Here is a 22521-nt window from a genome sequence, read left to right as displayed (position 1 = left end):
CCTTTCCCAAGACCCACTCGCTGCCGTCCCAGTAGCCTCTATCCTGGAGTCAGCAAAATGAAAGAAGAATGAAAACGAGAGAGAAAATACAACGAGAGCCTGTTTCTGCCTTTCTAGAAAGATGACCTCATTTCAGACACCTGTGGTGACCTCTCCAACCATCCCAGGACCTGGCAGCCCATAATATTTGAGACTATGGGGCTCCTTCCTTTTCAGCATGTCAAGAAGCCCTCAATTTCATGGATGGTTTACATTTGATGCAGGAGAGAACTGCAGCCTGAGTTGAGAGGGCCGTAAAAATGCTGGTGGGATTCTAAAGTGATCAACTGGACACAGATGGAGAAAATTAAACCCCTCTCCCACAAAAAGGGAATCTGTTTAGCCTTCAGGAGTGAAAAATCATAACCCTTGCTGCAGCTCAGGCAAAGAGGGGGGAAGCAGATCCCAAATTTTGCTTCACTACCCCCAAATCCCTCTTTCATTCCTTTTCAATCCAAACATTAGGCCCCTCCCTGTATATTTTTTCAAAATTTCTGCTCCTTTAGGCCTTTGCATCCTGAATTCATCAGAACTCCCCAGCACTCCCTCGCCATGGAGAACTCTAAAAATAGATCATGTTTAAACCATATGTTAAGTCATAAAACTTTTTTTGTTGTTGTTGTAAAACAGCTCTTAATCAAAAAGGGCAGAAATTAGCAATACTCTAAGGATGCAGGCCTTCACAAAGGGTCAGTAAATCCATCTATTTTGAATATCCGCCTGAGGTCAGCCCTGTGTTGAAAAAGGCCCAGGAAAGACTTCCTGACCTCAGGGAGGTGACAAACTGCTGGCAGGCCAGATGTGCAAACAGATGCCGGGCCCAGATGGATGAGGCTTTTGGGAGCTCTGTGGCTTGTGTGTGTGTGTGTGTGTGTGTGTGTGTGTAGCTGTGCAAAAGCTCCATAAGTGTATTTACATCTTGCTTTAGATCACTTCCCAGGTGACTTAGATGGTTAAGAGTCTCCCTGCAAAACAGGAAACCCGAGTGCAATCCCTGGGTTGGGAAGATCCCTTGGAGAAGAGAACGGCAACCCACTTCAGTATTCTTGCCTGGAGAATCCCATAGATAGGGAAGGCTGGCAGGCTACAGTTCATGGGGTTGCGAAGAACTGAACACGACTGAGCGACTAACACTTTGACTTTTCAGATTGCTGGGCATTTAGGAACCACTGACTAGCTAATGGATCACTTAACCTCTCTGAGCCTTTGTGACATGACAAGTGGGCTCTGTGGCTTAACAAGATCCCTTCCCACTCCCCCTCTCTCTGAAAATTCTGGAAAGCCAGGGCACCCAACACTAAATGACATGCCCCAGAAGGCGTGGGAACAGGCAGTGCAGAAGATGGACTGCGGAGGAGATTCTTTTCCTGCCTCTGCCGACCCCCCTTGGTCCAGTGCAAGGGCAGAGTACAGACCCTGCCTCACCCACCATCATCTCGCCCGTCATCGCCCTTGTCCTCCAGCCAAGCTCTTCTCCATTCTTTAGGTCTGTCTCCTCTCCCATCCTCTCACTAGCTCAGTCGTGGCGTAATGCGAGTATAATGAGTCCATGCTTGCTAACAGTCTGGCTTCTAAAACCCTCATAAATGCTTTGGATTATGTTCTCATTCAGAGGAACAGGGCTGGGACAGTTGCTACAGCCTTCCAGACGTAGGTAAATGAGGGTCCCTAGGGTCCGTGGTTCAGCACTAGTAAACAGGAAGTCTGAAGGATTAGAAAGAGAAGATCTCTCTGGGGACGCTGGGGAACAGTGCTGTGAGTTATGGAGCCGAGATGCCAGCAAAGGGAATGGGGCCAAACACTTGTGAAATCTCTCGTCTAAAGAGAAGAGATCATGCCCACCAGCAGTTCCCTTCACGTGGGCTACCCCACGAGGCATCAGATGGGTCTCTGTGAATTCCCACTTGCTCACGACTGCCCATCTGGGGGCTCTCGACAGGAGAGCAGAATAATGACAGAGCTGTGTGCTTTCCGAGGGAGTGTTCGCTGAAGGTTAGTGTTAATCTTGCTTGATTTAAGCCTTCCCAGATTCCCTGCAAAGGCTATAAACAGCAAAGTGATGAAATTAACCCTGGAAACAGAACAGGGAGGAGACCTCATCACGGGGGTGGGCAGAGAAGCCCCACCAGGGGAGGAAAGAAATGAGAAACGGGCAGGAAGGCCTGGAAGGTGTCTCCGCTCTAAGAATGGAAGGAATACCTCCCCAAGGGACCCCAAAAGCTGCGGTATATCCAACAGCATCATTCTGGCTGAAATGTTGGGGGTGAGAGGGCCCCTCTAGTTAGGGTGAGGTTTTGGTGGTCACAGCACAGCAGGCACCTCCTCGCCTGGGGCGCTGCTTTATGGAAAACTGATGGCAGTGCTGGTAACCTCCCAGGCAGAGTTATCCTCTTAAACTCTTGGCAGATTGATGATGGGATAGCCGCCCAAGACACAAAGCAGGGCTGAAGAGGTTGGTTTCTTAGGATACATGGAAAGCGTTCCCATCCTTGTCAGCCTTCCGTCTACCGCTGTACCCACTCTCCGTCAAAGCATGCACACATATACAAACACACACACACACACACATTCATGCACACAGCTGAAAACACACTAACTCCATCACATAGAGGGTACCTGGAGTCTGTTACTATGGAGAGGAAACTCAAGCAGGAAATTCAGGAGGTTATGATACTGTTACTGATCAGGGTCCTTATATTAGAGTGTAGTTGCTTTTACAATGTTGTTTTACTTTCTGCTGTACAGCAAAGTGAATCAGCTATAAGTATAGATGTATCTCCTCTTTCTTGGATTTCCTTCCTGTTTACTTTTTCTGAAGCTCTTGAGGGTAATTTACATACACTGTGGTTTTTTCTTCTGAACGCTTCAGCGTGGATTTCCTAGGAACAGGAAGATGACCAGGCTACAGTCATGAACTACTGAATTTGCTTCAATTCTGTATCTAATTTACCATAGGTATTCTGATGTTCGTTGATCAAATAATCCCCTCGATAGATTTCCTTTTCCCTCAGCACAGGATCCATTCTGACATTAAGGACTGCATTTGGTTGTCACGTCTCTTTCTCCTTGTGGTGTCTTTTTAGACTCTAATATTTTTGAAAATACAGTCCCCCACCAACTTTTTAAGTACAGTTTTCATGCTGTGTTTTTCTCATATCACCTCATGATTCAGTTGGGGTTCTGCATCCTTGGCCAATAAACTTTGTAGATGATGGTGTGCCCTGCTCAGCGGTCACATCTAAAGGTATACCATGGCCATCTGTCCCTCTCCTGCTCAGTGTCGCCTGACTTCCTCAATGGATAATTCCTGAGCCTTTTTTCCTCCTCTGCAATAATAAGTAGTCTAGTCTGTAAGGAGACATTTGAAGGTGGTGTGTGAAGGCTTATACATAAACAGACATACATGCTGTTCTTCATCAAAATTCTCCCAAGAGGTGGCACTCATTGATGGTTCTTGCCCGATCTGGTCTTGACCATGATGACTGCTGATCCCCCAGCTCCAGAAGTAATAAGAGCCCTCCCTTCTCCCTGTCAGTTTGTCTCTGGTGCGGATTCCTATTTTTTTCAATGACTCATAATTGCATAATTATACTTAAATATTTCAGTGCTCAAGTTGTTCAGGCTGGTTTCTATATACTTTTGACATGCCCCTATCATTTTTTTTTGAGAAGTCCCTTAATTTCTGAAATAGCAAGATGTTCCAGATTCATCTTCTATCTTCTGCCCAATCGTAGAATTAATCATTTCTTCAAGGTGCCTTGGTTCTTTTTAGTAGGAAATGGTATGAGAGATCAAGATCTGGGTTGCTAAGCATGCTCAATGCTATTTTGATATCTTTGCTTCCTGGAAATTTCAACAAAATTATGTGTCAAAACATAGCTACAAATAGAGATACCTCTATACATATATGTGGATGTAAACAAATATATTCATACATAAACACATTTTAGAAATTATGAATTCCCACTGATACCTTCAACTTCAGTCCATCCCCAGAGGGTTCTTTCTTGTCTCTTCCATTCTATATTTCTGGTCCCCTTTTCCATAGTGAGACCCCTGGGTCCAAACAAATCAATGCATTTACTCTATTTGCTCCGTCTTGAATTAATCTAAAATGACTTCCAAATTGCTTTACCCATGCTACAACAACAGAATACGTTTCTTTGAAGGTTCAATATTTGTTTGCACTTCTTCCCCAATCCTACCTTATCGCACCCTAGACTGAGGTTACACAGTCCAAACTATGTCATAATAGATTAGTTTTTTCCTTGTTTCTCCATTTAGTATATTTATTGTATTCATTCCAGCAAGCACAGCTTATCGGGTTCCAAGTATTTTTATTAATAAAATTTAATTTTTCAGTATGTAAAAACTTAGCATAATTTTGGAAATCCAAACTATACACAAAATTAGAGTGAGAGGATGGTGACTTTTCTGTAGTCTTTTCCCCCAGTCCATCCCTTGTAGAAAACAGCTTTGTTGTTTTCTCATTGGGACTCTTCCTGCATTTCTTCTTTTAGTGATAAGCATATATATGGATGCCTTCTTATTTTCCCTTCTTTCTTATAGAAAAGGTGGCACATCAAACGTGCTCCTTTGCACTTTGTCATTTTCTTGTAATGCCTCCCGGAAGTGACCCCACATCAGTTAATAGAGATTCCCTTATTCATTTGCACAGCTGTGCTGAGCCCCACTGTGTGTATGTATGCCGTTGGATGTTGGTCAATCTGCCCTACTTGCATGCTTAGATAGTTCCCAGTTTCTGACATTATAAATAATCCTGTAAAGAATAACCTTGCCACATATATTTTCAGATTGTCGGAGATATTTATCCTAGACGAAATTCATAAAAGTGTGATTGCTGGGTCAAAGGGTAAATGCATATATTAAAGGCTCTACAAGCCTTGGGCCATTTTTGCTTTCAGACCCCAACTCTCCACCGCCTAGGCCAACAGAGTGTATTGTCAAGCCTTTTTTGTCAATCTGATGGGTGAGAAATGTTATCACAGTGTAGTTTTAAACTGCTTTTATCTTATAAGCAAAGTTAAACATCTTTTTATTTATTTGGGTACCACTTTTATATCTCTTTTCATAATTGGTTCTGGTCTTTTGTTCATTTTTCTATAGGATTTTGTCTCCTTTATTTCCTCTATTTTTAAAAGCTCATTATAAATTTGGTATATTAATTCTTTATCTGTGATGTGTGTTGCGAATATTTTCTCCTTGTCATTTGATTTTTTAGCCATGCAGAAGTGTTGTTTTACTGTTTTACTTTAATGTAGTCACAAGTATTCATCTTTCCTTCTGTTGCCTCTGGATGTTCAGACATGGTTTATAAAATCCCCCCACCAGATATCTCCCAAGCAGTTTAGTTGTCGTCATCAGCTTGCACCCCCACATCCCAGCACAAAAGCCCTGGTCAGCTCAGTGCAGACCACCTCATTTCTCAAACATTCACTGGGATGTCTGTGTTCATGCTGCCTATTTTGGGCATCTTTCTTCCAGTCATTCATAAAAAGACCAGATCTGGTAAGGAGAAAGGGGTATGCAGTGTCTAGGGGAAGGGGAATAATATTCTGAATGAAGGTCTTATTTAGGGAGCACGAGTTCCCAGGGAACAAGCGCTAGGTCAGCCTTCCGACATGAGACCTGTCCCTGCCTCAGTGCCGTCCACCCTCGGCAGGTCCTGCCTGAGGCAGCATGTGAGGCACAGGCTATGCCCATCCTATATCCTCACACCGCCCCCTCCTCCTCTCTGCAGTGCCTCCCACCCCTCAGCTGGGCTGGACGCAGAGTCTTGATGGGGACTGTACTGGAGCCAGATTCATCCTTGTCCCTGCAGAAGCAGAATCCTGCTTTGGGTACCACGTGCCAGGGGTGAAAGTGTGCTGAGCCACAGCACGCAAGCTGTATTTCTTCTTGGGCTTCCCTGGTGGCTCAGTGGTAAAGAATCCGCCTGCCGATGCAGGAGACGTGGATTCGATCCCTGCGTTGGGAAGATCCCCTGGAGAAGGAAATGGCAACCCACTCCAGTATTCTTGCCTGGGAAATCCCATGGACAGAAGAGCCTGGGGGGCTGCAGTCCACAGGGTCGCAAAGAATCAGACACGACTTAGCGACTCAACACCAACATTTCTTCTTATTTCATGCCAGGGATCTTCGCAAGGTGTAGATAGAGTGGGCAGCGGGGCTGGCCTGTGTATTTTTATAAGTTTGCCAGAGATCATGAACTCTCCCCTCCCGGATGTTGGGATGTCCTGGTCCCTTGGCCACTCTATCCTGCCCTCCATCTCCCTTTGCTCTGATTACCATCAGGTCACCTGGAGCTCAGGTGGGCTGACTTGGACCCAGAGGCGAGGGTGAGCACAGGGGCTCGGGACTATAAACGAACGGGGCATCTGGAGAGGGGTGGGTGCAGCAGGGCCCCAGCCTGGGGTCTGACGGTGCTGGCTTCGTCTCAGTGAGGTCAGCCGCTGGAGACGGAGATGCGCTGTGTGTCACAGAAGAGGAGCTGGCTGCTGACGACGAGGACATGCCGTCCTTCCCATGCACACAGGAGGGTAAGGCTCCGGAGCACCCCTCTGATCCCCTCTCTGGGCTGAGAACCACCCCGCCCCTGCCCTCAGCCCCAGGCTGGGGAGAGACTTGCCTATCCACAGGGCTCCACCATCCAGGCTGTTCCTTCCCCACTGCCGCCTGGAGGCTTAAAGGGTAGAGTTGCACAGGCCTGGGTTATGCAGTACAGACGAAGTCAAAGTTTGTCATATGTGACATCTGTCTTCAGGGCTACTCCTGAGACCTACCGGGGACCTCTGCCATCTCCCCCAGGACCCACCTTCCACAAGTGTCCCCTTCATCATGCCGCTCAAGTGGTCTGTCCTTCTCAAGCTCACGGGACCCAGCTTGGCATGAGAAACCAATGCCCTGTGAACTGTTATTTGGCCTAGGGCTTCTTGGCGGGTTTCAGTCTAGATTCTCAGCCTTGGCTGTGCATTGTCATCACCCGGGGATGTCTGAGACCGACCCTCAGAAATTCTGATCTCTTGGTCTGGAGCATGGATGGGCATCAGGGTTTTTAAACATTCTTGTTACTCATAATGCGCAGCTGAAGTTGGATCCATCTTAGAAACTGCACAACTGGGAATATCACAGCTTTCTCACTGGGCAGTGACCACCTCCCAGGGTCTCCAGGAACACTGGCTTCCCTCCTGCTTCTGTACGAGGGACCAACTGACACGCTGGAACCATCCGTCTGGATTCCAGGAGAACTTCAAGTGACCCCCCCAAAGTTTGGGGACTAGTGACCGACCGTCTGGTTGGCCTGGAACTGAGGGGTTTCCCAGGAGGTGTGACTTAGAGTTTTTAAAACTGAGACAGTCTTGGCGAGCCATCCTGGTTTGCCCGATTCCGAGGAGTTCGCTTAACAAGAGACTTTCAGTGCTAAAATCCAGGAACATCGTAGGCAAACTGGGAGGAGTTGGTCACCCACTGGTGAGACAAGGCTGGCTGCCCTGTAGTACGGATCACAACTAAGGCTGATGTTTTGGGCACGGGTGATTCCCTACCATGTGGGCTGAATGACAATGCCGTGAGACAAAATGATAACGTGATGCCAGTGTTCTTCCAAGATCCTGACTATGGCCTTACCTATTCCTAAAAGCTGTGGGCTTCCCAGGTGGTGCTAGTGGTAAAGAACCCACCTACCAATGCAGGAGACATAAGAAACGCAGGTTTAATCCCTGGGTCGGGAAGATCCCACGGGAGGGCACAGCAACCCACTCTAGTAATCTTGCCTGGAGAATCCGACGGACAGAGGACCCTGGTGGGCTACAGTCCCCGGGGCTGCTCGGAGTCAGACACGACTGAAGCGACTTAGCATGCATGCCCATTCCTAAAAGCTCCAGGACCTCGAGAAAACGCAGTGAAGTGGGTGGAGACGGAGACCAGCGACAGCCCCCTTTCCGAGGATGGTTCAAAATGTGCTGAGACAGGCCAGAACAGGAGAACTGATCCTTTTAGCCGCAGCCTCCACCACTGGGCTTTTTTTGTCGCCACCCCTCCCCACCCCCTACAGGCCAGCCGGGACCCCACTGCAGCCGCTGCCAGAAGAACCTGTCTTTGCACACGTCCGTGAGGATTCTTTACCTCTTCCTGGCCCTGCTCCTGGTGGCCGTAGCCGTGCTGGCCTCTCTGGGTGAGTGCACGCTGCCAGCAGCATTGGCTAGTCCAGGGCTCTCTACCCTGGGCTGTGGGGGAGTTTCTCATCAGGGGCCTGTTGGGCACCAGAACCCCAAAAGACAAGCACAGATCTCTGCAGCTCAGGACCCACAGCAGCATCTTCCTGGCTAGGGGCTCTGAATGCCTGCCTCAAGCTGTGAAGACTGGCTCCTAATTTCTGGTCATTAATGAGCTGTGTGGCCTTGGTCCCTCTCAGGACCTCTGTTTTCCTACTGGTAGATGACAAGAAGGACTTCCCAAGTGGCTCATTTGTTTAAGCGTTCTCCTGCTAATGCAGGAGACGCAGGAGATGTAGTTTCGATCCCTGGGTCAGGAAGATCCCCTGGAGAAGGAGGAAATGGCAACCTACTTCAGTATTCTTGCCTGGGAAATCCCGCAGACAGAGAAGCCTGGCAGACTGCAGTCCATGAGGTCACAAAGAGTCAGACACGACTTAGCAATTAAACAACAACTGCCTTCTGGATGCTAACCATTTATGTTTAAAAGTAAAAACAAATTTGAAAGCTTCTTACTGCAATCCCATTCCATTCCTAGCTTCATTCTTTAAAACTCTTCTGTACAAAGGGAAGCCAGTAGGTTTGCTTGCTCCAATGGACTAGACACTAGAGACAACTGGGCTGGGCCTCGGGTGAGGCAAGGGAGACACGGAGGATGGCCCCTGTGGGTGCCAACCCTGCACTCGTATGACCCCTAGAATGGGGTGCTTCGTCCTTACCCCTCTTAGAGATATGCAGTAAGTGGCTTTCCCAGCTTGAAGGCAAGAGGCCAGCATGTTAATGATTTGAACAAACAAATCCTTGTTGGAATCATCTTTCAATAATCCTGAAGGTGTTAATAAAATTCAGCACAAACCAGCACCTCCTATGTGTCAGGTATTGAGAACACAGAGATGAGTCCATTGCATTTCACCCTCAAAAGCAGTGGTTCTCAGTCTTGTCTGCAGGTTAGAATTCTTCTGAGAGCATTTAAAAATGCATGTGCTGGAGCCCTCCGTGCCACGTGAATGAAATCATAGTCTCTGAGTAAGACCCAGGCTTTAATCATATAGGAAAGCCCCCAGGCCATCCCAATGAAGTGGGAAGGTTGGGGAACCACTAATTAATCATTAAAATATTATAATAACTATTATAATAGTTATATAGCAATAATTGTTATTAAAATAATTATAATAGTTATTAACAATTTATTAAAAGTTCACTCTCCCTGTTAGTTTTTATTAAATTATTATAACTGCATAATAAGATAGTAATATCTTGCATTATTATTTATTTATTTATTATAACTTTAATTGTTAACTTATTATTACCTATTAACTATTATTGTTAACTATTAGCTTGTTATATTATTAATTATAACAATAATAACTTTAAAATTGTATAATAAGATGTTATTGATAAATAATAAATAACATATTAACATGTTTACAGGATTTACTTAGTGGTCCACTAGCTAAGACTCTGCAATCCCAATGCAGGGGGCCCGGGTTCAATCCCTGGTCAGGGAACTAGATCCCACATCGTTTCAGCTAAGAGACAGCTACAACTAAAGATCTTGCATGCTGCAATGAAGACTCAGCACAGCCAACTAAATAAATAAATATTTTAAAACTAAAATTTTTTTTAAAGGAAAGAACTTCCCAAGCCCCTCACCCCCACTCAGCTCCACCTCTCTCTCTGCTAAATCACATCTGGGCACCCAGAAAGTGGCTGAAATCTCTGGTCAGAGGAGGGTGAGGAGCTGTAGCCCTGCCATTTAGAGGCAGCAACCTGGCCACTGAACCCTTAGCAGTTCCTGGTCAGCCCTCAGAGAGCCTCAGCTCCCAGAACCCATGGGACCATTAAGACAACACCAGTAGCACATAGAGAAGAGCCTATATGGGCACAAGAGCCCTTCAGAGGGATGGACAGTTACTGAGTGCCCACTGGATACCCACTGGATGCCAGGCGCTCTCCCATACATGATGGTCGTGACTCCTCTGAACAAGGCTCCGAAATGGGAGGCTGGCTCCACTCCACATACGAGAGGGCAGAATGGGGGTGAAATGATTTCCTCCAAGATGCAGGGTGAATGGGCTGAGGATTAGAACTGGGGGTGAGCAGTGTGTCTGAGAAATCAAAGAAGAACTTAAGATTTTCCTTTTTATTTTCACCTCCAGCCTGGGTGTCCCCACTCCTTAGGATGGTGCTGGCCTTGTTCTTGGGGTTTATAATCTACAGTACAGTTGGCAACCTTTTTTGGTCAAGGGCTAGGAAGTAAATTCAGACCATGTATTGACTTGGTCGAAACCAAACTCTGCCATTGCAGTGTTCCCAACAGAAGGGAAGTTTTATATAATTGCTGAATTGTTTATATAGAGTATGAAACAGACACTAAAGTAATGATTTTAAAGTGACTTAAGCACCCCACTCCAGCACTCTTGCCTGGAAAATCCCATGGACGGAGGAGCCTGGTAGGCTGCAGTCCATGGGGTCGCTAAGAGTCGGGCACGACTGAGCGACTTCACTTTTCACTTTCATGCATTGGAGAAGGAAATGGCAACCCACTCCAGTGTTCTTGCCTGGAGAATCCCAGAGACAGAGGAGCCTAGTGGGCTGCCGTCTGTGGGGTCGCACAGAGTCGGACACAGCTGAAGCGACTTAGCAGCAGCAAGGCTCAATAAGAAAATGTCCATGACACGATACCAATAAGCAAAATAAAATAGATGAGATGTGCAGAACATCCCAATTTTGTACTCTTGTCTTCTAAAAAACCATGTATCTGTGTAGCTATAGGGGCTTGCCTAGTGGCTCAGTGGTAGAAGACCAGCCTGCCAGTACAGGGGACACATGCTCGGTCCCTAGGTCAGGAAGATTCCCTAGGGAAGGAAACGGCAACCCACTCCCATTCTTGCCTGGGAAATCCCATGGACAGAGGAGCCTGGCATGCTGCAGTCCAGGGGGTTGCAAAGAGTCAGAAACAGCTTAGCAAGTAAACAACAACAGTGTAGCTATAAAATGGCTGAGATAAATAAGGTTCAAGAGATACACAAAAATGTGGATGGCAGCTGTATCTCGGTGGTAGGATTAGGAATAATTTTTATTTTCTTTTTATATTTCTTTCTTATTTGTCTCTATTCTAGCCTATGGTCGGGTTATAGTTCTAAAATCTGAGTGGATGGAAATTATATATGTATATGTACTCCAGTACTCTTGCCTGGAGAATCCCATGGAGGGAGGAGCCTGGTAGGCTCCAGTCCATGGGGTCGCAAAGAGTCGGACACAACTGAGCTACTTCACTTCACTTCACTTCAAGCATGATTTATGTATTATATATTCTAATGCATACATATATGCCCCCACATGTATATGTACACTTAAGGAAGATATGTAAAGAGATTATCTATGTCTATAGATATACACTAAGTCCCCTACATACAAATGAGTTCCATTTCAAGAGCATGTTCGTAAGTCTGGTTTGTTTGTTAAGTCCAACAAAATTGGCCTAAGTACCCAACTAACACAATCGGCTATATAATGTAGTATTGTCATAGGTTGATAATACTTTTCACACAAATAGTACATAAAAAACAACCAAACACAAAAAATAAATACAACATTTTTAACCTTACAGTACAGTAACTTGAAAAGCACAGTAGTCCAGTACAAAAGCTGCACACAGGGGCTGGCATCGAGTGAACAGGCAAGAAGAGTTACTGACTGGAGGAGGCAGAGGAGGTGGGAGATGGTAGAGCTGGGGGGTCATTAACAACAGGAGGCAGAAGGCAAGCTGCGATTTCACTCACGCCTGACACTGACGGCACAGGCTCTCTTGCTCCTTGCTGGATTCAATTCTATCTACCCTCTTGCTTGCAGACATCCTGGGTTTGAAATAAAGATATTATACTATCCTGCTCTATACAGCACTCTACAGTAAGCTACACAAAAGCACACCCACTTGTAGAGAATGCACGTGTGTGACAGTGTACGCCAGACACGTGAACTAGCTTTCGTGATTGGGCATGCAAACGCATGCTCGCATCTTTGACAGTTTGAAACCTGAAGGTTCACATGTAGGGGACTTCTGGATATAGATAGATAGATACACAGATATATTTTTGAGAGAAGTGTGATAGACTCTGGCCATTGAAACATCTTCCCTTACAGCCATTGGGAAGCCCCTTAGAAGAAGAGTGGATGGTTTTGGCTAACAAGGGGCTGATAAAAACGCCTTCTCAGCACACGACTGCTGTTTCTCTGAGCTAAGCCCTTTTTCTCATCCCTGTTTCCCCTGAAGTCTTCAGGAAAGTGGACTCTCTCTCAGAAGACCTCTCCCTGGCCCAGGCCATGTATGACAAGAAACTCGTGTCTATGCAGAAAAATCTCCAAGGGCTGGGTAAGTGTCCAGGGTTCAGGCATGCTAATGACCAGGAAGGAGGGCCAACATTACTTGGAGTGGGACCAGGAATACCCCCAGGCCACGGTGCCCTGGAACAGGGCAGCCTTCACCAAGCTTCTAGGCACAAGGGAAGAGTCATGGCTCCCTGCCTCCCTGTCCAGATGGAGAACCCACCCATCAAGGGCTGCTACCCTGGGATATTTCCAGGAGTGGGACTGAGAGCTCTGTATGTGCACAGATCTGCCCAGAGCCTCCAGGTAGAGAAGAAAGCTGAAGACAGGCCACTTGCCCTCATGTATCTGAAGTTATTGGGTTGGCCAAAAAGGTCATTGACAGGAACGAACTTTTTGGCCAGCCCAATATTTTTAAGGCTTTTCTAACACTCTTGACAAGTCGGCCCTTTCCTCATCACTGCCTTAAAGTCTGCATGGTTTACAATCTCTTTCTCTCTTGCTTTCACAAGACAATCTTGTTCTGAGAATGAGACAGAAAGAGCCATAATATAAGGGTTTAGAGGGAGGCTGCTAGGTGAAAAGAGAAAGTTTTATTCTACCACTAATTAGCTGAGTCATATTTGGCAAGTCACTTCTCTGAGCTTCATTTCTCAGAAGTCTCAGGGGAAAAACGTTCCTGCACCCTTTTCTCCACAAGCTTATGAGAGGTTCAAATAAAAACATATTTATTAAAAAAAATTTTTTTTCAAAACCAAATATTAAAATACGGGGAGAAATTAAAAAAATAAAACGGGAGGTTCTTGGCAACCTTAGAAAAGTTACAAAGATATATTTTCTCGAGACTTTGGTGAGGAGATGTCCTAAAGCCTACCTTTCCCGCAAGAATAAAGACTTGGGGTAGAAATAAGATGGCACAAAGGATAGCGAGGTTTTTCCAAAAAGGATTTCATAGCAGGTCTTAGGGAAGGAAGAGGGATAGGACAGCCACATGCCAAGTCATGATGCTCTGAAATATTAAATTGAAAGAAGCAACCTTTGCCCTGTGAGCCGTCAGCAACTCAAAATGTTGCCCCTTTCTCCTGAAGATCTGAAAGCCCCGAACAACTGCTCTTTCTGCCACGAGGCTGGGCTGCTGGGGCAAGAGATCAGAAAACTGCAGGCGGAGCTGGAGGGAATTCAGAAGATGCTTCTAGCTCAGGAGGTCCAGCTACACCAGACCTCCCAGACCCACGACCTGCTCTCCACCACCAGTAGTCAAATCTCCCAGGAGATGGGCAGTTGCTCTTTCTCCGTCCACCAGATCAACCAATCTCTGGGGCTCTTCTTGGCCCAGGTGAGAGGCTGGCAGGCCACCACTGCTGGCCTGGACCTGTCTCTGAAGGATCTCACCCAGGAGTGCTATGACGTCAAGGCGGCAGTACACCAGATCAACTTCACGGTGGGGCAGACCTCCGAGTGGATCCATGGGATCCGGCGGAAGACGGAAGAGGAGACCCTGACCCTCCAGAAGATGGTCACCGACTGGCAGAACTACACGCGGCTCTTCGGCAGCCTGCGCACCACCTCGGCCAAGACTGGAGACGCGGTGAGGAGCCTCCAGGCCACCCTGGGGGCCTCGTCCCAGCGCATCAGCCAGAATTCCGAGAGCCTGCATGACCTGGTGCTGCAGGTCATGGGCTTGCAGCTGCAGCTGGATAATATCTCATCCTTCCTGGATGACCACGAGGAGAACATGCACGACCTGCAGTACCACACGCGCTACGCCCAGAACCGCACGGTGGAGAGGTTCGAGACGCTGGAGGGACGCATGGCCTCCCACGAGATCGAGATTGGCACCATCTTCACCAACATCAACGCCACCGACAGCCACGTGTACAGCATGCTCAAGTACCTGGACGACGTCCGGCTCTCCTGCACCCTGGGCTTCCACACCCAGGCCGAGGAGCTCTACTACCTGAACAAGACCGTCTCCCTCATGCTGGCCGCCACCGACCTGCTCCGGGAGCGCTTCGGCCTGCTCAGCGCCCGCCTGGACCTCAACGTCCGCAACCTGTCTATGATCGTGGAGGAGATGAGGGCCGTGGACACGCGGCATGGGGAGATCCTGCGGAACGTCACGATCCTGCGAGGTGAGAGGCGGGGCGGAGGGGGGGCGCTGCCAGGGAGCTCCCGGAGGGGAACACAGAAGGACCCAGTCTGGGGCCCGGTATCCTGGTGGGCTGATACAGCCCTGCAGCAAATGCCTGGGGCAACTGGCAGCTTTCGCGTCCTTGTCAACCTCTTTTGGAAGAGTGTATGGCAGTGATGAAGAATCCTCCTGCCAATGCAGGAGACGTGGGTTACATCCCTGGTCCAGGAAGATCCCCTGGAGAAGGAAATGGCGACCTGCTCCAGTATTCTTGCCTGGAAAATCCCTTGGACAGAGGAGCCTGGCGGGTTACAGTCCGTGGGGTCCCAACAAGTCAGACACAGTTGAGCAACTGAGCTCACACACACGGTTCCTCACTTGCCTGACATACAAATTTGGATTTTTATACATGGATCTATGTATGAGTCTACAGAGAAATATAGGCAGAGCTCATCTTTTCGAAACTCTGTCTTCTCTTGTTTTTCCCCTTCCTTACCCCTCACTGGTGCTCTCCACCATCAGCCTCTCAGAGGCCCGCCCCTCTGATGCCCTCTGCTCCTCCCATCTCACCCTTGCATTTAGGCAGAGTTCTCCAGAGAGATATGAAAGAGAGAGAGAAACTAAAAGGAATTAGCTCATGAGACTGTGGAGACTGGCAAACCCAAAATCTGCGCAGCTGATGTCCTGGTTCAGGTGCAAAGGCTGAAAGCTGCTATAGCACCAGGAAGAGATAGTGTGTCCATTGAAGGTTTGTCGGGCAGGAAATGCTCTGTTACTCAGGGGAGGGTTGGCCTTTGGTTCTATTCAGGCTTCAGCTGATTCAGTGAGGCCCACCCACATTGGGGAGGACAATCTACTTTACTTGGTACTGATTTAAATGTTAATTTCATCCACCAACACCCTGTGCACACACCCGGAATAATGTTTGGCTAAATATCCGGGTATCCCATGGCCCAGGAAGCATGACACCTAAAATGAACTATCACAAGTGCAGCCCTCATCACCTTGGCGCCCATGCCCGTCTCCTTTGTTGTTGTCATTCAGTCGATAAGTCACGTCTGACTTTTTGCAACCCCGTGGATTGTAGCCCTCGAGGCTCCTCTGTCCATGGGATTCTCCAGGCAAGAATACTGGAGTGGGTTGCCACTTCCTTCTCATGGGGATCTTCCTGGACCGGTGACTGAACGTGCATCTCCTTCACTGGAAGGTAAATTCTTCACCACTGAGCCACCTGAGAAGCCCAGTCACATTTGGCAGGTGGGCAGGGATCATTCAGGGAGCTCCAGGAGACAGGAGGGAAGCACCCACTCTCCAAGACAGCATTGTTGTCTCCATGGCGCTCAGACTGGAGTCAAGCTCTCTGATTCTCTGGTTCTCTTTAACCATTTAGTTTCAAATCTGTGTTGCCTTCAACTTTATATCAGTGAGCATTTTTGCCAGTATTTTCTTTACTCTAGATTGGTGGTGTTGCAGGGGCTGGGGGCGAGATAAGATCTTGTTTGCCTGGTGTCATATGTTTTGCAACAAAGCCAGGTACTGAGTATTCCCTTAGTAACTGAGACAGTCTCACAGTGTTTCATTTAAACTATGTATCTGTATGACCTCTAGGATGCAGTGTTCAGTGAAGGGTGTTAGCAGATAGTTCTCATGATTCATCCTCTAGTAATCTTGTTTTCTTTGGTTACATTCAATCTAAGAACAACTGAAACGTAAAGCTTTCCTCACGACAAAGCCTATTCGTTTGGCCTCACAATCTTTTTTTTTTTTTTTTAATTGGAGTATAGTTGACAATGTTGTGTTAGTTTCAGGTATACAGCAAAGTGATTCAGTCATACACGTACTTGTATATATTCCTTTTAAAATTATTTTCCAGTTAAGGTTTATTACAGGATGTTGAGCAGTGTTCCCTGTTACACAGTAGGTCTTTGTCAGTTATTCATTTTAAATATAGCAGTGTGTACATGTCCATCCCAAACTCCCTAACTAGCCCTCCCCTCCACCCTTCCCCACTAGCCTCACAAACTTTGTGGACAAGACACATGTCGCAGGCATCGTGTCTTTATTTTACAGAAAGGTGACCTGAGACTAGGAAAAGTTAAGGGATAGTTCAAGGTCACACTGTGATTAAGATCCTGACCCATCATGGCTCTGAGGCGCAAATGTCTAGTGATCAGCCAGGAGACACTGAGAGTGTGAACTTGCAGATACCAAAAAATGCATTTCACTGAGGTCCTGCTTAGGTGTCATGTGTGGGACAGACTGGAAAAGAAGGAAATGGTACCGAAAGTATCAGAAGCGAACCATTTGAGACCCTAATTCCAAGTATAACCCAACAGTAGTCATGAAAATTTATATTTGCTCCTGTCCTAATGATGGCAGAGTTCTCATCAAAGGACTTTATCTCACCTGGAGACCAAGGTGGAACGTCACTTTGAGCCGCATTTGACTCTCAGTTCAACCTCTGTATATTTATTTAAATGGCTATCTTTTGGCTAACATTCTTCTTGGTTGTTAAATCACCACATATAAAGTCTCTCACATCTGAAAGAAAATTTCAGGGACAAAATGTCCATCACTTCCTACAGGAAGATGGCACCCCACTCCAGTACTCTTGCCTGGAAAATCCCATTGGGCGGAGGAGCCTGGTGGGCTGCAGTCCATGGGGTCGTGAAGAGTCAGACACAACTGAGCGACTTCACTTTCACTTTTTTACTTTCATGCATTGGAGAAGGAAATGGCAACCCACTCCAGTGTTCTTGCCTGGAGAATCCCAGGGACGGCGGAGCCTGGTGGGCTGCAGTCTCTGGGGTCGCACAGAGTCGGACACGACTGAAGCGACTTAGCAGTAGCAGCATAGACAGGTGCTGACAGGCTGTCACGCTGGGGCTTGGCTGTTTGGAGCCAAGCTGCTATCTAGAATAAAGGAAGAGGAACAGCCCTGGCCAAGTGCTGACGGAAGGGCTGGGACTCACAGACTGTCCGGGAAAAGAGCCTGGATTCTAATTTGCTATGGGTCTTTGGGCAGACTCACTTAATCTTTCCGGGCCTCTGGTTTTGGGGTTTTGTTTTGTTTTGTTTTGTTTCATGTGTAAATCAGTGGATGAGACCAGTTGTTCTCCGAGATCTCTTCCGGCTCTAGCTCTGTGATGAATTCTGAGTCTCCGTTTGCCAACCAGAAAGCCTTTGGTACCTCCATATGTTTGTGCCTCTCATAGAATGTTTCCCTTTTATTCTGTATTTCCTCCCTTTCCTCCTCCAGGGGATCTTCCCAAATCAGGGATCAAACCCTTGTCTCTTGCACTGGCAGGCAGATTCTTTACCACTGAGCCCCCTGGGTAGGGAGGAAAATGCCTGCTTGGAGGATTAGCAGGTTTACTTGTTATCGAGCAACAAGGGCAGTCGGTGAAAAGGAGAATGATGCCATCTTCTGCTGGTGCCTGCAAGGGAGCTTACCATAATACCTGGCCTATTTCTGGTACATTCTTACTTCCCGGGCACCATCCTTGAGGAGTGTTTATAGGGCTTATCACCTATGGGCCTTGACCTCTAGCTATCGTCTCCCCAGCCCCAGAGGACTGAAGGGATGAAGCCTAAGTCTCTGCTCAATGTTTCCATCCTTTGGCCCTTACCACAAATGCCCAAACAGTTTCCTTTCCTCCTGAATCCCAGCCCTGGGCCTTGGCAGCCCTGAGCCCCAGCCCCAGTGAAAATGCTAGAAACCCTTCTCAGCCTCTCTGCCCAAACCACTTACTAGTCAACAAATGGCTTGAGAGGAAAAGAGGCAAAGAAAGTCAGGCTTCCTTCAACAAGTTCCCCTTTCCTGGGGATTCTGGGGTTTGATCTTTCTCCAAAACTTTCAGAAGGATGTCTTGGCATTGTGCCTAATGGTTCTAATTGTTCTCAGTGGGAGGTTTAGTCGGTACAAATTACTCCATCATAAGCTGACGTCGAAACCCACTAGCATTTTTTCAATGCTCCTCAGGTAACATGAGTGTCCCTGACCCAGGCTGATATTCTCATTGAACAAAGGGGAGCCTGCAGACAGAAATCAGTCCAAGGAGGACCAAATGATGTACCCAGTCACCCAGTTTGTTAATATGGGAACTGTGCTTTCCATGGCACCAGGCCAATCTCCCGAGAGGCCCCCCTTCTGTTTCTGTCTCCTTCCACCTGTTTGGGACTGGAGGATGGGCTGTGCCCCTCTCCCCGCCCATGCACCCCCCTACCCGTGGGTGGGCAGTGCTTTGTACGCTGATGACTTGGTGCATCTGCTCAGCCCCCCAGCCCCTCCCCACTCCCAGTGCAGATCCCGAGCAGACCACCTACTTGTCCCAGACATGCAGTCAGTGTGGCTCTGCCCTAATGTGCTGGGATGGCCTAATTACAGCCCAGGGCTTCCTGAGTAATTATGGGCCCCTCCTCAAGTCTCCAGGATGCCCAGTTCCTCTCCTGTCTCTGCATCTCAGCCACTGCTGCTCCCATTTTCTCTTTCGTCCTAAATGTGCCCCCGCTGCTCAGAGCAGCTCTTAGGCGCTCCCCACCCTTCATCCCTGAGACACCCAGATCTTATTACAGGCTGGGTGAGGGGCCCCTGTTGCAGAGAGCCGCTGGTCAGCCCGTTTCTGCATCCCTCCCCGCCACGCTAACTGCTGAACTCTGCTTGTTGACTTCCTCCGTGCCAGCTCTCCCTCTCTGACCGCATGACTCATGGCTGGCCCTGGAGGGACAGGCGGAGGCTTGGCTCACCCGAGGGAGACAGTCCTTAAGGTGACCCCTTCCTGGCTCAGTGGGCCCCCTCCTCTGGGCAGCGACAGAGTGGGAGGTCCTGGCTATGGGAGGGGGTCTGGGGAACAGGCCCCAAGCCTCCTGGGCCTGGGTTTGCATCCTGTCTCCACCCTCCCTGGTTGGTGATGGTTTGCAAGTTGTCACTCTCTGCACCTCAGTTTCTCATCTGTAAAATGGGGTGATGATCTCAGTGTGTGATGCCAGGGACATAGGAGAGACTCAGTTTCCCTCACCCTTCCCTTCCCCGAGAAAATGGATCTCAGAGAAGTTAGGATGAGCAGGGGCCAAAGTGGGCACACAGACACCAGACACGGTGGGGAGAGACCAGTGCCTGTAACACAGGCCCTGCCCCCACGGATGTCCTCATCAAGCCACCACCTAGGAGCCCTGCATGGGTTCTCAGAGACGGGTCAGCAGCGGCAGGCGTGGAGAGACTGTGGAGAGGGAGGTGACCCTTTCCTGGCAGGCCTCCTTCCTCGGGCACTGGGGGCTGCAGTCCTGGGGCACTGGAGAGGGGACAATGAGACTCAGGCTTCTGCTCCAACCTTCACACTAGGCATGGGGCCCCCAGCCTTTCCCACCAGGGGAAAGCCGCCCAAGAGCTTCCCCAGAAAGCGGCTCCTGAGGAGGCTGGAGGGGAGGAACAAACAGAAGCCTTTGTTCTCTGCTCTTTCTACCCCCTGCTGTTGGCACAGAAACCCTGAGAAATCCTTCCGCTGGCTGCTGTGCCCTCAGGGGCCAAGGAGCAGAGGGCGTGCACTGGAAAGGGTGGTGCAGGAGGGTGGGGTGTCCCAGGGAGGGGCAGGGGGCTCCTGGTGGATCTGTGAGCGTCCTTGTCCAGATAAGACTTCACAGGCATTTCCTGAGTCCAAGCTGGGGTTGGGAACCATCCACCCAGGGAACAAGAGTGGAAGTCACAGGAGAGATCCTAGGTTGAGAGAGAGAGGGACCGGGGTGCTGGGGCAAGCCCTGGGCAGCGTGTTCCTAGAGCAGGAGGGACAGAAGCGGAAGGAGGGCTGCTGGTGGAGCCGCCGTGCCCTGGGGGACTGTCAAGTGCGATCTCAGGGAGATAGATGATGTGAGCACCGATGGGCAGCGCCTTGCCCGGAGTCGCTTCGTGCCCTCAGACTCCCTTCCACGTGAACAGCCTGCAGGAGCCTCTCCACCTCCGAATGGCTGCGCTGTTCCAGCCCCCACCCCCACCCCGGCTGCCCCAGGTGCCCAGGCCAGAGCTGGGAGTGAGGACAGGCTGGTTCCCAGCCATTCCTGCCAGACTGGGGGCGGAGGTCCCTGCCAGCCATCTCCCTGTGCCCTTGTTGTGCCCTGTTGTTCTGGCCACTGTGCTGCAGACGATCGTTGCAGACAGAAGGGCGGGTCAAGCTGTTCCCTGGTCACTGCCACCACCGCCAGCCCGTCCCACGCCCACTCCAGCCAGCCGATGACGGCATGCCAGCCGGTACTGCTGGCGGGCCATGTGAGCCGAGCCCACACAGGCCACAGCCCCGCTGTGTGTGGGAGGTGGGCATGGGCAGGAGGTGGCCCGGAACAGGTTTTTATTGGCCTCATTGGGGCTGAGTATGTCTGGGCTCTGATTTCCAGTTTCGATCATAATTGGAGGATGGTGTTCAATGACTCTCTGCTCCACTTAGAAACCCTCCGAGAGGGAGATGAGCTGGGGTGGAAGTGTGGGGGGAGGCCAGGACAGACGGAGGCAGTGTCTGCATCAGCAGGGAAGAGGGCCCCAGGGCTGCGGAACTGGGTCGAGCCCCCTGGAAGGGTTCCCAGCTCCTGCAGAGAGGATCCCTTCTCTTCAAGGGGCCCACCCAGCTTCTGGTTTCTGCTTGGGGACCCCTGGGCTACCACATCACTTCTCTGCTTGCCTCCTCTGTGAAATGTAGGAGTTGGGCTAGCCCCCACCGAGCTCAAAAACTCCAGGATTCTCTTGCAAAGGCCATGGTGTAACAGCTGAGTTCTCGGGGAGAGCGGAGCGTGGGCATGAGAATTCACCTCCCAGCCCTGGGGTCATTGTCTCCACCCCTCATCCCATAAGCTGGTGCCCAGACCACTGAAGAAAGCCAGGGCTTTGCTGCACCTTAACCCCAAGGGGGCTAAAGCCATTCTCTGCAATTCATGTCCTCACCAGGCCAGAGGGTGCTCTCTCCTCTAGCCCTGGGGCATCCTACCTGCTTAGGCCGGATTGATGGCCACACTCTGACCTGTGTCCTGAAGGTCGGTACAGCTCTGAGAGGTGGTGACTCTGATCTGAGCAGCAGGCAGATAGGTGGTTAAGGTCATCTGACCCTTGCTTTGGGCACTAGGCTGGGCTGTTTAGGAAGGGCATGTAGGTGGAGGTGGGAGGAATTGGGAAACTGGGATTGACACATATACAGTATTGATACTATGCATAAAACAGATAACTAATGAGAATCTACCGGATAGCACAGGGAACTCAATAGACAGTGGTGGGTGACCTGAATGGGAAGGAAGTCCAAAAAAAGAAGGGAGATGTGTATATGTTCCCTGGTGGCTCAGACGGTAAAGAATCTGCCTGCAATTCAGGAGACCTGGGTTTGATCTCTGGGTCAGGAAGATCCCCTAGAGGCGGAAATGGCAACCCACTCCAGTACTGTTGCCTGGAGAATCCCTTGGACAGAGGAGCCTGGAGAGCTACAATCCACAGGGTCGCAAAGAGTCAGACCCTACTAAAGTGACTTAGCATTAGCACTATAGCTGATTCACTTTGCTGTACAGCAGAAACTAACACAATTTTGTAAAGCAACTATACTCCAAATAAAAATTAATTAAGAGAAGGAATTCATCCTGGCATCTCCCCTAGGCCCTACACCAGAGCTGGGTGGGAGCTAGGGGTCCAGAACTGTTTGGTGTGTCCCCCTTTTCAAGCATATACTGAGATTTCCCTGCTGTGTGCCTAAGCTCCATGCCCAGGGCAGGTGATGGGAGGCATGGTCCTCACTATCTTCTTGGGGCCCCACAGTTCAGTGG

At 49.1% G+C, this 22521-nt stretch overlaps 1 protein-coding gene across 2 annotated transcripts in view; it reads left to right on the top strand.

Annotated features, from left to right (window-relative positions):
* The window catches only part of SCARA3 (scavenger receptor class A member 3), a 33651-nt gene that overhangs the window by 8470 nt on the left and 2660 nt on the right, over positions 1 to 22521 (top strand). The window contains exons 2-5 of one of the 2 annotated variants that reach the window (XM_052644892.1): positions 6501 to 6599; positions 8114 to 8233; positions 12550 to 12648; positions 13691 to 14734. In XM_052644892.1, coding sequence (XP_052500852.1) covers positions 6501 to 6599; positions 8114 to 8233; positions 12550 to 12648; positions 13691 to 14734 — 1362 coding nt within the window. The remainder of the gene's footprint in view (positions 1 to 6500; positions 6600 to 8113; positions 8234 to 12549; positions 12649 to 13690; positions 14735 to 22521) is intronic. The other variant, XM_052644893.1, reaches the window with a different exon arrangement.

This window comes from Budorcas taxicolor, chromosome 8 (genome assembly GCF_023091745.1).
Source record: "Budorcas taxicolor isolate Tak-1 chromosome 8, Takin1.1, whole genome shotgun sequence".
Lineage (NCBI taxonomy): Eukaryota > Metazoa > Chordata > Mammalia > Artiodactyla > Bovidae > Budorcas > Budorcas taxicolor.
Note: the sequence above shows the minus strand (reverse complement) of the source record. Positions and strands in the feature narration are given on the sequence as shown.